This window comes from Solea solea, chromosome 13 (assembly GCF_958295425.1).
Source record: "Solea solea chromosome 13, fSolSol10.1, whole genome shotgun sequence".
In the NCBI taxonomy this organism is placed as follows: Eukaryota; Metazoa; Chordata; class Actinopteri; order Pleuronectiformes; family Soleidae; genus Solea; species Solea solea.
Window position 1 is genome coordinate 27,721,298 of NC_081146.1, and position 13,282 is coordinate 27,734,579.

The 13,282-nt window shown below is 42.0% G+C and overlaps 2 protein-coding genes and 1 long non-coding RNA gene across 3 annotated transcripts in view; 2 read left to right on the forward strand and 1 right to left on the reverse strand.

Moving 5' to 3' along the window:
* Positions 1-5,127: 5,127 nt before the first annotated feature.
* tnfb (tumor necrosis factor b (TNF superfamily, member 2)) lies at positions 5,128-6,609 on the forward strand. The gene is made up of 4 exons (XM_058648100.1): positions 5,128-5,346; positions 5,468-5,522; positions 5,625-5,684; positions 5,803-6,609. The coding sequence occupies exons 1-4, from the start codon at positions 5,176-5,178 to the stop codon at positions 6,261-6,263; spliced, it is 747 nt and encodes a 248-aa protein (XP_058504083.1). The 5' UTR covers positions 5,128-5,175; the 3' UTR covers positions 6,264-6,609.
* Positions 6,610-8,140: 1,531 nt separating this feature from the next.
* Positions 8,141-8,475, forward strand: LOC131471024 (uncharacterized). The gene is made up of 3 exons (XR_009241963.1): positions 8,141-8,226; positions 8,292-8,349; positions 8,387-8,475. It is a non-coding gene; the product is annotated as an uncharacterized LOC131471024 (long non-coding RNA).
* A 1,219-nt stretch (positions 8,476-9,694) lies between these two features.
* Positions 9,695-13,282, reverse strand: part of gabbr1a (gamma-aminobutyric acid (GABA) B receptor, 1a) — a 58,316-nt gene continuing 54,728 nt past the window's right edge. Inside the window, exons 18-20 of the mRNA XM_058647832.1 lie at positions 11,294-11,515; positions 10,899-11,042; positions 9,695-10,006 (exon numbers count right to left, since the gene is read on the reverse strand). Of these exons, the coding sequence (XP_058503815.1) occupies positions 9,722-10,006; positions 10,899-11,042; positions 11,294-11,515 (651 nt within the window). The 3' untranslated portion in view covers positions 9,695-9,721. The remainder of the gene's footprint in view (positions 10,007-10,898; positions 11,043-11,293; positions 11,516-13,282) is intronic.

The following is a 13,282-nucleotide window of genomic DNA, read 5'->3' on the forward strand; positions in this document are numbered from 1 at the left end:
ACCACAAAGAGACGAGAGAAAACTAAAACGACCACGACCACAAAGAGACGAGAGAAAAACTAAAACGACCACAAAGAGACGAGAGAAAACTAAAACGACCACAAAGAGAACAACTAAAACGACCACAAATAGACGAGAGAAAACTAAAACGACCACAAAGAGACGAGAGAAAACTAAAACGACCACAAAGAGACGAGAGAAAACTAAAACGACCACAAAGAGACGAGAGAAAAACTAAAACGACCACAAAGAGACGAGAGAAAAACTAAAACGACCACAAAGAGACGAGAGAAAACTAAAACGACCACAAAGAGAAAAACTAAAACGACCACAAAGAGACGAGAGAAAAACTAAAACGACCACAAAGAGACGAGAGAAAAACTAAAACGACCACAAAGAGACGAGAGAAAAACTAAAACGACCACAAAGAGACAGAAGAAAACTAAAACGACCACAAAGAGACGAGAGAAAACTAAAACCACCACAAAGAGACGAGAGAAAAACTAAAACGACCACAAAGAGACAAGAGAAAAACTAAAACGACCACAAAGAGACGAGAGAAAACTAAAACGACCACAAAGAGAACAACTAAAACGACCACAAATAGACGAGAGAAAACTAAAACAACTACAAAGAGACGAGAGAAAACTAAAACGACCACAAAGAGACGAGAGAAAACTAAAACGACCACAAAGAGAAAAACTAAAACGACCACAAAGAGACGAGAGAAAAACTAAAACGACCACAAAGAGACGAGAAAAAAACTAAAACGACCACAAAGAGACAAAAGAAAACTAAAACGACCACAAAGAGAAAAACTAAAACGACCACAAAGAGACGAGAGAAAAACTAAAACGACCACAAAGAGAAAAACTAAAACGACCACAAAGAGACAGAAGAAAACTAAAACGACCACAAAGAGACGAGAGAAAACTAAAACCACCACAAAGAGACGAGAGAAAAACTAAAACGACCACAAAGAGACAAGAGAAAAACTAAAACGACCACAAAGAGACGAGAGAAAACTAAAACGACCACAAAGAGACGAGAGAAAACTAAAACGACCACAAAGAGAAAAACTAAAACGACCACAAAGAGACGAGAGAAAAACTAAAACGACCACAAAGAGACGAGAAAAAAACTAAAACGACCACAAAGAGACAAAAGAAAACTAAAACGACCACAAAGAGAAAAACTAAAACGACCACAAAGAGACGAGAGAAAAACTAAAACGACCACAAAGAGAAAAACTAAAACGACCACAAAGAGACAGAAGAAAACTAAAACGACCACAAAGAGACGAGAGAAAACTAAAACCACCACAAAGAGACGAGAGAAAAACTAAAACGACCACAAAGAGACAAGAGAAAAACTAAAACGACCACAAAGAGACGAGAGAAAACTAAAACGACCACAAAGAGACGAGAGAACAACTAAAACGACCACAAAGAGAACAACTAAAACGACCACAAATAGACGAGAGAAAACTAAAACAACCACAAAGAGACGAGAGAAAACTAAAACGACCACAAAGAGACGAGAGAAAACTAAAACGACCACAAAGAGAAAAACTAAAACGACCACAAAGAGACGAGAGAAAAACTAAAACGACCACAAAGAGACGAGAGAAAAACTAAAACGACCACAAAGAGACAGAAGAAAACTAAAACGACCACAAAGAGACGAGAGAAAACTAAAACCACCACAAAGAGACGAGAGAAAAACTAAAACGACCACAAAGAGACAAGAGAAAAACTAAAACGACCACAAAGAGACGAGAGAAAACTAAAACGACCACAAAGAGACGAGAGAAAACTAAAACGACCACAAAGAGAAAAACTAAAACGACCACAAAGAGACGAGAGAAAAACTAAAACGACCACAAAGAGACGAGAAAAAAACTAAAACGACCACAAAGAGACAAAAGAAAACTAAAACGACCACAAAGAGAAAAACTAAAACGACCACAAAGAGACGAGAGAAAAACTAAAACGACCACAAAGAGAAAAACTAAAACGACCACAAAGAGACAGAAGAAAACTAAAACGACCACAAAGAGACGAGAGAAAACTAAAACCACCACAAAGAGACGAGAGAAAAACTAAAACGACCACAAAGAGACAGAAGAAAACTAAAACGACCACAAAGAGACGAGAGAAAACTAAAACCACCACAAAGAGACGAGAGAAAACTAAAACGACCACAAAGAGAAAAACTAAAACGACCACAAAGAGACGAGAGAAAAACTAAAACGACCACAAAGAGACGAGAAAAAAACTAAAACGACCACAAAGAGACAAAAGAAAACTAAAACGACCACAAAGAGAAAAACTAAAACGACCACAAAGAGACGAGAGAAAAACTAAAACGACCACAAAGAGAAAAACTAAAACGACCACAAAGAGACAGAAGAAAACTAAAACGACCACAAAGAGACGAGAGAAAACTAAAACCACCACAAAGAGACGAGAGAACAACTAAAACGACCACAAATAGACGAGAGAAAACTAAAACAACCACAAAGAGACGAGAGAAAACTAAAACGACCACAAAGAGACGAGAGAAAACTAAAACGACCACAAAGAGACGAGAGAAAACTAAAACGACCACAAAGAGAAAAACTAAAACGACCACAAAGAGACGAGAGAAAACTAAAACGACCACAAAGAGAAAAACTAAAACGACCACAAAGAGACGAGAGAAAAACTAAAACGACCACAAAGAGACGAGAGAAAACTAAAACGACCACAAAGAGACAGAAGAAAACTAAAACGACCACAAAGAGAAAAACTAAAACGACCACAAAGAGACGAGAGAAAAACTAAAACGACCACAAAGAGACGAGAAAAAAACTAAAACGACCACAAAGAGACAAAAGAAAACTAAAACGACCACAAAGAGACGAGAGAAAAACTAAAACGACCACAAAGAGAAAAACTAAAACGACCACAAAGAGATTCAGGTTTACAAATATATCTGACTCACCAATTTATTAATTTTAGCCAAAAATAAAATCAATGATATACTGTAGCTTTGGATCGTGTTGATTTGATAGTTGATTGGAAAGAGATTCTTTCTGTAGTTTTTTAAAAACAAACAGTTGAGTATTTTTCACGAACATCTGATAAAAAGTCCAGATGTTATTGTTCCACGTGAACTTGAGTCTCAAGTGAAAAAGGTCAAGTGAGAAAGTGAAAAGGAAAACAATCATCAGCAAGAGTGAAAGACCTGTTTGGGGAGTGGTTTGTGTTGCGTTTCATCAGCTCCCAGTTCTGCAACACACACACACACACGCACACACACACACGCACACATTAACTTCCTTAAAGTGACTTTCTTTTTTCAAACTGAGGTCGATTTCAAAAATGAATTTTGTTCTTCAGCCAAAAACATTACATCAGTGTTGTGTATGTGACAGTATATGATATTATACATCATGTTATATTAGAGTGCATGTGATCAGTGTTGTGTATGTGACAGTATATGATATTATACATCATGTTATATTAGAGTGCATGTGATCAGTGTTGTGTATGTGACAGTATATGATATTATACATCATGTTATATTAGAGTGCATGTGATCAGTGTTGTGTATGTGACAGTATATGATATTATACATCATGTTATATTGAAGTGCATGTGATCAGTGTTGTGTATGTGACAGTATATGATATTATACATCATGTTATATTAGAGTGCATGTGATCAGTGTTGTGTATGTGACAGTATATGATATTATACATCATGTTATATTAGAGTGCATGTGATCAGTGTTGTGTATGTGACAGTATATGATATTATACATCATGTTATATTAGAGTGCATGTGATCAGTGTTGTGTATGTGACAGTATATGATATTATACATCATGTTATATTAGAGTGCATGTGATCAGTGTTGTGTATGTGATAGTATATGATATTATACATCATGTTATATTGGAGTGCATGTGATCAGTGTTGTGTATGTGACAGTATATGATATTATACATCATGTTATATTAGAGTGCATGTGATCAGTGTTGTGTATGTGACAGTATATGATATTATACATCATGTTATATTAGAGTGCATGTGATCAGTGTTGTGTATGTGACAGTATATGATATTATACATCATGTTATATTAGAGTGCATGTGATCAGTGTTGTGTATGTGACAGTATATGATATTATACATCATGTTATATTAGAGTGCATGTGATCAGTGTTGTGTATGTGACAGTATATGATATTATACATCATGTTATATTAGAGTGCATGTGATCAGTGTTGGAGAAAGTCGTCTTTCCACTAACAGGTTGTCGGTTCGATTCCCAGCTCGTCACGCCAATGTGTCCTTGGGCGAGACTCTTAACCCCGTCAGTTTGTGAATGCATAGGAAAGATATGTGAATGAAAATGTGCTGCATGAATGTGAGTGAATGGGTGAATGACAGAGCTTTGAGTGGTTGAACAGGAACAGGAAGTGCTTCATAAATACAGATGGTTTATCATGGACATGCAACTTGTAATGAAAGGTTAATGACTGTGTGTGTGTGTGTGTGACCTTATGAGTAGATAATGAATTATTACAGTTGTAATGACAGTAAACGTCTGCACATGATTCAAGACTTTAAGTCCAGTGTTACTAAAATAGCCAGGTTGATTGTTTGTGTGATGTGACATTTTTGTGGCGTTCCAACATCTGGTCGGGTCAGACGCGACCTCCACATGTTGGTGAGCACTGGACTGAAGTGTAAACCTCAGCAGTTAGAGAGCGAGCTTACATTCTGTGGGTGACTTAGTAATCAGCTCAGCATGTGTGATTATGTGGCTCTCACACCATGTCCATTTTTCTAAAGATCCAGAAGTAGCAAGGAACCACTTTCCCATCCTGAAACCGCGACCCCCGTTGGATTCCACACACGGGCAAAAACTCCAGTGAAACTTCTGTGACTTGTGTTTCCCTCTCCCTTTCTGTCTCTCCGTGGCTCAGAGTGCGTTGCTGCTGCTGCACTGTCTCCACTTACCGAGTGACATCACTGGAGTTTCCCTTCTGCTGAAGCAGCTGGCACAGCATAAATACAACAAGCGCTCCACCTTACAACACAATAGCCATTCAAACAGTGTCAGAGTGTCAGAGTGTCAGAGACAGAGCACTTTCAAGACGTGAACTCATCACAGGTGTGCACAGCATGGTGGAATACACGGCTGCACCGGCTCTGGAGGAGAGGACGGTGGTGTTGGTGGAAAACAAGTCATCGTCTGAGTGGATATGGAAGGCGTCTCGGGCCCTTGTTCTCGTGGTCCTTGCTTTAATAGGCATCGTGCTGTTTGCCTGGTACTGGACTGGCCCTCAAATGAAGGTAAGGAAACCTTTTCCCCCTTGATTTGAAAAGAAATTGAAAAATGAATGTGGAAAATAATTAAAGATTAGACTTTTGTTTGCTTCTCTAATATCTCTCTCTCTTTTCCCGCTCTGTGCAGATTCAATCAGGTCAAACACAAGCACTGATGGAGACAGATTCTGCTGAGAAAACAGGTGATTATGTGCAAAGAGGAGGATTTGAGGGTTTATTTGAGGGTCATTTCAGATGTTGTTTTGACTTGTGAGACGAGCTGACTTGTGTGTTGCTCTCCTCAGATCCTCACTACACACTCAGGAGGATCAGCAGCAAAGCCAAGGCAGCGATCCATTTAGAAGGTGAGTCATGGACAACAATGGTTTATTCATGGTGCCATTCATAATCTCATTATCTTCATTTTTCACTCCTTTGTTTAAAAGCTTGACTGTAACAGCGCTTCGCCTGCTCTGTTTTCAGGTAGCTACGACGACGAGGACGAGGATGTGAGAGACAGGCTGGAGTGGATGAACGGTCAAGGCCAAGCGTTTGCTCAGGGCGGCTTCCGCCTGGTGGACAACAAGATCGTAATCCCACAAACGGGCCTGTACTTCGTCTACAGCCAGGCGTCGTTCAGAGTGTCCTGCAGTGAAGGCCTCGAGGAGAGAGCAGGAAAACTCCTCTCACCTCTCAGCCACAGGATCTGGCGCTTCTCCGACTCCATAGGCAGCAAAGTGTCTCTGATGAGCGCGGTGAGGTCGGCGTGCCAGAGCGCCGCTCAGGCGGACACTTTCACAGACGGACAGGGCTGGTACAACACCATCTACCTGGGTGCTGTGTTTCAGCTGAATAAAGGAGACAACCTGTGGACAGAAACCAACCAGCTGTCAGAGCTGGAGACGGAGGAGGGCAAGACTTTCTTTGGAGTGTTTGCTCTTTAAATGACTTTTACTTTCCTTTGTTACTATTCATCTTCAAGGTGATGTCAAAATATTCAAATCTCAATTGAGATCATTTTGTGCTGGTGACTAAAAAGAAAAACTACAAATCATATGAACTGTAACAGTTTGCAACCATTTTTCTGTTTGAGGCACTTTTTTGTACGTTTATTTATGACCACGACTGTTGTAGACATCGCGACACAGCTCTTCTATGCTGAGTCTATGCTAAGACTATGCACATTACTATTAATCTGTATTTATTTGTATTTATTTATATTTAAATATGTCGGGATTGGGTGTTGAAAGTTACATGTTTATGTTTTTTTTCACTTAAACTGAAATAAAAAGTGAGGACAATTAGAACTTTGTGTCACTACGATGAACATGAAAGGATTTTTATACCAAAATCAAAATATTGCTGCTGACTTGGCAAACACCTTTAGTTAGCCTCGTTGGTATTTCACACACACACACACACACACGCGCACACACACATGCACACACGCACACACCCACACACACAGTCACAGTCACATTCCTACACAGCCAGCAAATACTTCCTTTGTTAGATCAGAAGAGACAAGGGGAATTTCCTGCTTTTCTCTGAGTGTCAGTGGGTGCTGTGTCAGGTGGAGACCCACAGAAGCCTCAGCCCAGAGCGGGTTTTCCCCACCGACACCCCCACCCTTGCACAATCCCACACACACACACACTAACACGCGGGTGCGTGTTAGTGTGTGTGTGTTGCGTGTTAGTGTGTGTGTGTTGGGATTGTAAACACACACACATTAGTGGAAAGTGGACTTTTGTTTCATTTTTTATCTTTAAAACATTAGCTCACAGTCTCAATAATGAGGTTGATACTGATGTTATGTAAGCACAGGAAAAAACACACCTCCCACTTCACATTAATGATCTTTTCCCACGAGTGAAAACTAGTTACACTGACGTAGTGAAGCACTGTGAGGTCACGGAGAGCGAGACAAGCGACATCTAGTGGATGACGTAAGAAACCACCGGATAATGAGCCTTTTGTTGTATGTGTGTGAGTGGAAATGAACTAAGCTTTTACTCAAACACACACACACACACACACACACGATAAATGCCTTTTGAAAAAAACATTGACTTTATTTATAGTGCCGTATATTTGCATACACATACTCTGAAATATATTAACATTGAAGATCTTTTATATCGTGAATACAAACATCCCAAAGTCCATGTATGTTTTCATATCTATGTGCAATATAATAGAACTTATTTATTTCTGCATTCATATGTTACACTATCTGCACAGTGAATGAATATATTCATTTAAAGGAACAGTTCAGTGTGGTTGTGCGAGGCGTTTACGTGACATACAGAAAAACTCTTAGTTAGTAAAGTATAAGTTAACAAGTTAGACTCAAGTGGAATTCATTTACATCACAACTTCAGCGATCAGGGGAGCGTTCCCTCTTCAGGAACATCCCATGACCTCGGAAACTCCGAGATCCAACTACAAATAGAATGCAACATAATACCCGGAAATAACAGCCGACGCCGCTAAATTACAACCAAAACATGGCAAAACGTAGACTGGTACATGTTTGTGTGTGACGCTTTTGTGTGAATGGACGGCGGACGCACAACATTCAATAAATCACTCGTTCACCAGGAGAAGAGCAGCAGTCAAACCTCGTACATGATATCCTGAGAATCTGATTTACACTTGTCTCTCACTGTTGGTTGCTGCTTGTATATCATCCACGCTCCTGCACCACAGCTCCACAGGAGGAGGAGGAGGAGGAGGAGGAGGAAGAGGAGGAGGAGGGACACAGGCGCTACTGGTCTGCTGCTGCCTCCTTTGGACATGTTGTGTAACTAAGGACTGAGGAACTTCAAACACGTTAGACATAAATGATGTTGCCAGTCTAATGAAGAGATTAAGACATTGTAGACTCATGTACAGGTGTGTTAGGTGTGTACAGGTGTGTACAGGTGTGTTAGGTGTGTTAGGTGTGTTAGGTGTGTACAGGTGTACAGGTGTGTTAGGTGTGTACAGGTGTGTTAGGTGTGTACAGGTGTGTACAGGTGTGTACAGGTGTGTTAGATGTGTTAGGTGTGTACAGGTGTGTTAGGTGTGTTAGGTGTGTACAGGTGTGTACAGGTGTGTACAGGTGTGAGAGTGAACCTGCGTAACCTTGTGTCTCCGAGTGCAGAGAGTCCCTCAAACCACACTTTAGAAAACCTAACACTGTTATCCTGAAAGCAGAAGTGAAATAATGTAGTTTGTGTAAGTGTACGCTGAAGTTTATAGTGTCTATTTATTTTAAACCTTAAATAGAGAAGGAATTTGTGCTGATAAATCTTTTCAGGAATCACTGCTTTATAAAAATCTGCAAATAGCTCATGGATGAAATCGTACATCCAGATGAACTGCTGAATAAATACACTCACACTACTCGTCCCACTTTCAACTATTTACAGTTATTCAAAGGCAAAAGAAAAAGAAAAGTAGAAACTGTGATGAAAAAACCCAGAAGAATGTAATAAAGTCACATGTATAAAAAGTGTGCTTTCTCATACTTGTGTATGAACCGCGACAGAAACAGCCATCAGAGAAGAACCACATGTCACTGCGCTGATGCTGTACAAATATAAACTGTAGAAAATACTTTTCCACCAAAATGTGTTTCACAGTTTTGGTTTTTTAAACCAATCCCAGTCGGTCACTGATGAACTGCAGTTATTTACTGTGGCAGTTATTTGATGGCTACGACTGCACTTGACTATTAAACAGACACAACATTTGATCCTTTTCCCTCAAATTCACACATCAGCAACGTGACAACAGATGCTCAACGCTCTGTATTTATATCACGCTGCGTTACACTACATGTAATTATGGCTGCTCAAAAGAAGGTATTATTCCAGCTCTGACATCCTGGAGAGAAACAAACTAATGAAAGAACAACAACAACAACAACAACAACAACAACTCCATGACAAAACAGAGGAGATATTACACACTACAGTATGTGATCGTCAAGAGGGACAAAAACATCCAGACGTATCCACACAAACACAAATGTTTCCTTTCCAGATCTCCACGACACAACGGGATCATGACCACAGAGTCATGTGTCCGGTCACGTGACCTCGAGTCTGGAGATGAGCTTCATCGCAGCATCGAGCGCTCGCAGGTGAACGCAGGTGAACGCAGGTGAGATTACAACTGTGACCGCTCTCTGCAGAGGAAAGCACAAGTGTGTGTGTGTGCTTCTGTGTGTGTGTGCTTCTGTGTGTGTGTGCTTCTGTGTGTGTGTGCTTCTGTGTGTGTGTGCATGTTCAAACGGTGCGTGACAGTCACAGTGTCTCTGCTTGGTGGTGTGTGTCTCCCACGTGCACTTTGTGATAGCCGCCGCCCCCTGCCCCCCCTGCCCCGCCCTGCCCCGCCCCCTCCCCTGCCTGGCCTATTTATACAGCAGTGGGATCTGGCTGTTGTGACAGTGGTTGCGGCTCATCTTGCTGTCGGCCGGGTAGAGGCTGGAGGAGTTGGAGAAGGAGGGAGGGAGCGAGTGATTGTCAGTCGTGGGGTTAGGGTAGCCCGGCGGAGGGAGCAGGGACTTGGGGTCTGGCTGGGACAAGGGTGGCGGTGCATTGTGGTTCTGATTCTGGCCCGCGGAGGGTCGGCGGCGGTTACGCAGAGCCTGCCTCTCAGCCAGCTGGTTGCGGAGCACCGATACTCTCTCTTCTTTCTGAAAACACCCAAAGAAAGAGTTCATTCTCACACGGTCATCACTCAGTCTGGCTCATAGCAAAGGAAGGTTCTGACACAAAGTCAGGGCTAACGACACCAGAACCAGACTCACACATGTACGTGACGTGTTCACCTTTCTAACCAGTGCAGTTGTCATCACTGTGCGAGTCTTAGAACGAGGTGTGGTCAGAGCTACGTTAGCACATTGCTCTCTTCAGGCAGCCATCGCACCACTAACCCACTAAAACCTGCTCTTAAGTATTTTCACTGTCGTTTAAGTGACAACAACACAGGTGAGTTCACAGTATACACACTGGGATGCTCTTCAGCTCCTCTTCCTCATCAGTTCAATGCATTTCTTTATCTAATGGAAAGGTTTGGTCCAACAGGACCACAGACTGATGAGAGTGTGTGTGTGTGTGTGTGTGTGTGTGGGGGGGGGGCTGGGACTGCAGCCTCCTCCCACACCGACATCATGAGTAAACTGTTAAACTGCTGAAATATGAAGAAGCAAATGAAGCTTGATGAAGATGCTGTGTGTCTAAGGTTTGTGTGAAGCACTCACTCCCTCACACCAAAGTCACACAGCAGCTGCTGATCCATGACAGTTCTCTGTGGCGTGAGCAGTCGAGCATTCGTTTAGTCTCCAGTGACTCGAGTTCCACCTGTTAGTGAGCGAGCGAGCGTCCAGGTCTCAAGACTCTTTTGTTTTTGAATTCTTATCGTTTTAATATCTATAAGTATATTTGTGCACTTATTGTTATTGTATTTCTTTTATACAGCGTTTTAAATGTATATGTACAATATATACAATAATATAAACCACCTGACTCTTTTCTATGGCTGTACAAATGTGTGTGCTTCTTAAATGATGTGAGGTGAGTGTTCACCTCCTGGATGATCTTCTGCAGCTCCCTGTTCTCTCTCTCCAGCTGCCTGGACTTCTCCTCGTCATTGTTGTTGGTCGATGAGCCGGTTTTCAGCGTGTCCTGCTGCTCTGACTGCCACTCACCGCGGGTGATCAGACGCCGCATCTGCAGGAAGTCAATAAACAACTCACAGCTTTCATATTGAACACGTGCTGCAGCACAAACATCATGCACTGAATGACAAACACGAGCATTATACTGAAAAATACATGATGATGTTAATGATGTCGGAATTCCTGTAGGTGGCGTTCTCTCGTCAGGTGTCATGTGCACGTGCTTCTCACTGTTGTAAATGTTCTAAGTTAATAATACACTTTATCTTCTTCATATTATTGTCACAGACAGAGTTAAAGCACCTTGGGTACGAAAAGCACCACCAGGGTGATATAAGCAGAGAAGACGACCGCGAGAGAGGCAAAGGCAAAGGAGGCGTCCTGCTGTGAAGACAGGATCATAGTCACTGGAGCCGTGATCAGGCACAACACCTGCAGGAGACAGACACACAGACACACACACACACACACAGACAGACAGACAGACAGGTTTAGAAACAAAGGGAAATGGTGAAGGTGGGGTTTAAGTCAAGAGAAAGGAAGAGGCAGAGGAGAGAAGGTGAAGAATGAAGCAGAGATGAAGAGTGACAAGGGAAGAACATGGTTCATCATTCTGCATTAAAGAGTCATAACTCAAGCGGCAACAGTGTGATGTCATCATTAAGATATCATAACATGATGAAGACACGTGATGAAGATGCTTTTAACAACAATGGCTGATGGATCGATGACAAATAAACTCCCTGATGAAAGAGGCACGATCAGTCCATTTACTGATCCCAGATCAGAGGCTCGCTCGTTCATTCATTCATTCATTCATTCATTCATTCATTCACTGTTCTATTGTCCACAGGGCAGAAGGCGGGGTCACACCTGGACAGGACCAACATAAGTGTTCAGTGTCACCGTGACGTCACAGATGCAGAGAGACAGCAGAAGTGAATCATCACACTCATAATAACTTGCTGTGAGTCTCAGTTAATCCTAATCTTCAGCCAACGCTGAAGTTTAATTACTCACATATTCTTATAACTAGACCTGATGTTCAATATAAACGTATGATAAGACACAAACTAGGTGCTTTTGGACGGAAAGGCAACACTTTTTTATATTTAAAAACTAGAAGAAAAAATGCTTCCCTTCTTTTTTTCACATCACGTTTCCGTGTGTCGAGCGTGTCAGGAAATGTCACTTTGTACCTGCAGCTGTTTACCTGCAGCTGTTTACCTGAAGCTGTTTACCTGCAGCTGTTTACCTGCAGCTGTTTACCTGCAGCTGTTTACCGGCAGCTGTTTACCTGCAGCTGTTTACCTGCAGCTGTTTACCTGCAGCTGTTTACCGGCAGCTGTTTACCTGCAGCTGTTTACCTGCAGCTGTTTACCTGCAGCTGTTTACCTGCAGCTGTTTACCTGCAGCTGTTTACCTGCAGCTGTTTACCTGCAGCTGTTTACCTGCAGCTGTTTACCGGCAGCTGTTTACCTGCAGCTGTTTACCGGCAGCTGTTTACCTGCAGCTGTTTACCTGCAGCTGTTTACCTGCAGCTGCAGGTAAACAGCTGCAGGTAAACAGCTGCACCTGATGCTTCACTTGCTATTAACATGAAAACATTTCAGTGACTGACGGCTGCCAAACACAGTCCCACTCTATAACAAGACACTATGAGAACACATAAGCCACCGTGTGACACACGTCTCAGCTCTGAAGCTACAATCTTGTTGTTGACATTGATCTTAGTTAACATGTATTTCAGCAGGAAGTCCCGCAGAGAGCAAGTTTGACTCATTTTATAATGTGACACGAGCTGTTTGTACCGTCACACACGTTCATCTCAACATGACCTTTTATTTCTGCTCTTCACTCATTTCACTTGTTCTAGTCTTTTTTCAAAAATAACACAGAACTTTAGGACAGGACACATGGTGGTGTAGTGGACAGCACTGTTTGCCTCACAGCAAGAAGGTCACTGCGTTGAGTCCCGATTCAACCGAGGTCTCTCCTTGTGCACGTCACCATCTGGTAGGTTGTGGGTTTGATTCCTGGCTCCACTGATGATTGCATCTTTCGTACTCATTGACACGCATGAAAGACATGTGATAGGAAAGTGAATGTATGAGTGAATGTATGAGTGAATGTATGAGTGAATGTGAGGTCATCACAAGGAGAAAAGCACTAGAAACACAAACCACTCATCATTTACACTCTAAACTGACCAGTGCAAATGCTTGTTCATCTGTGTGTGTGTGTGTGTGTGTGTGTGTGACATGGTCATCATTGCCACTGATCGACCCCCAC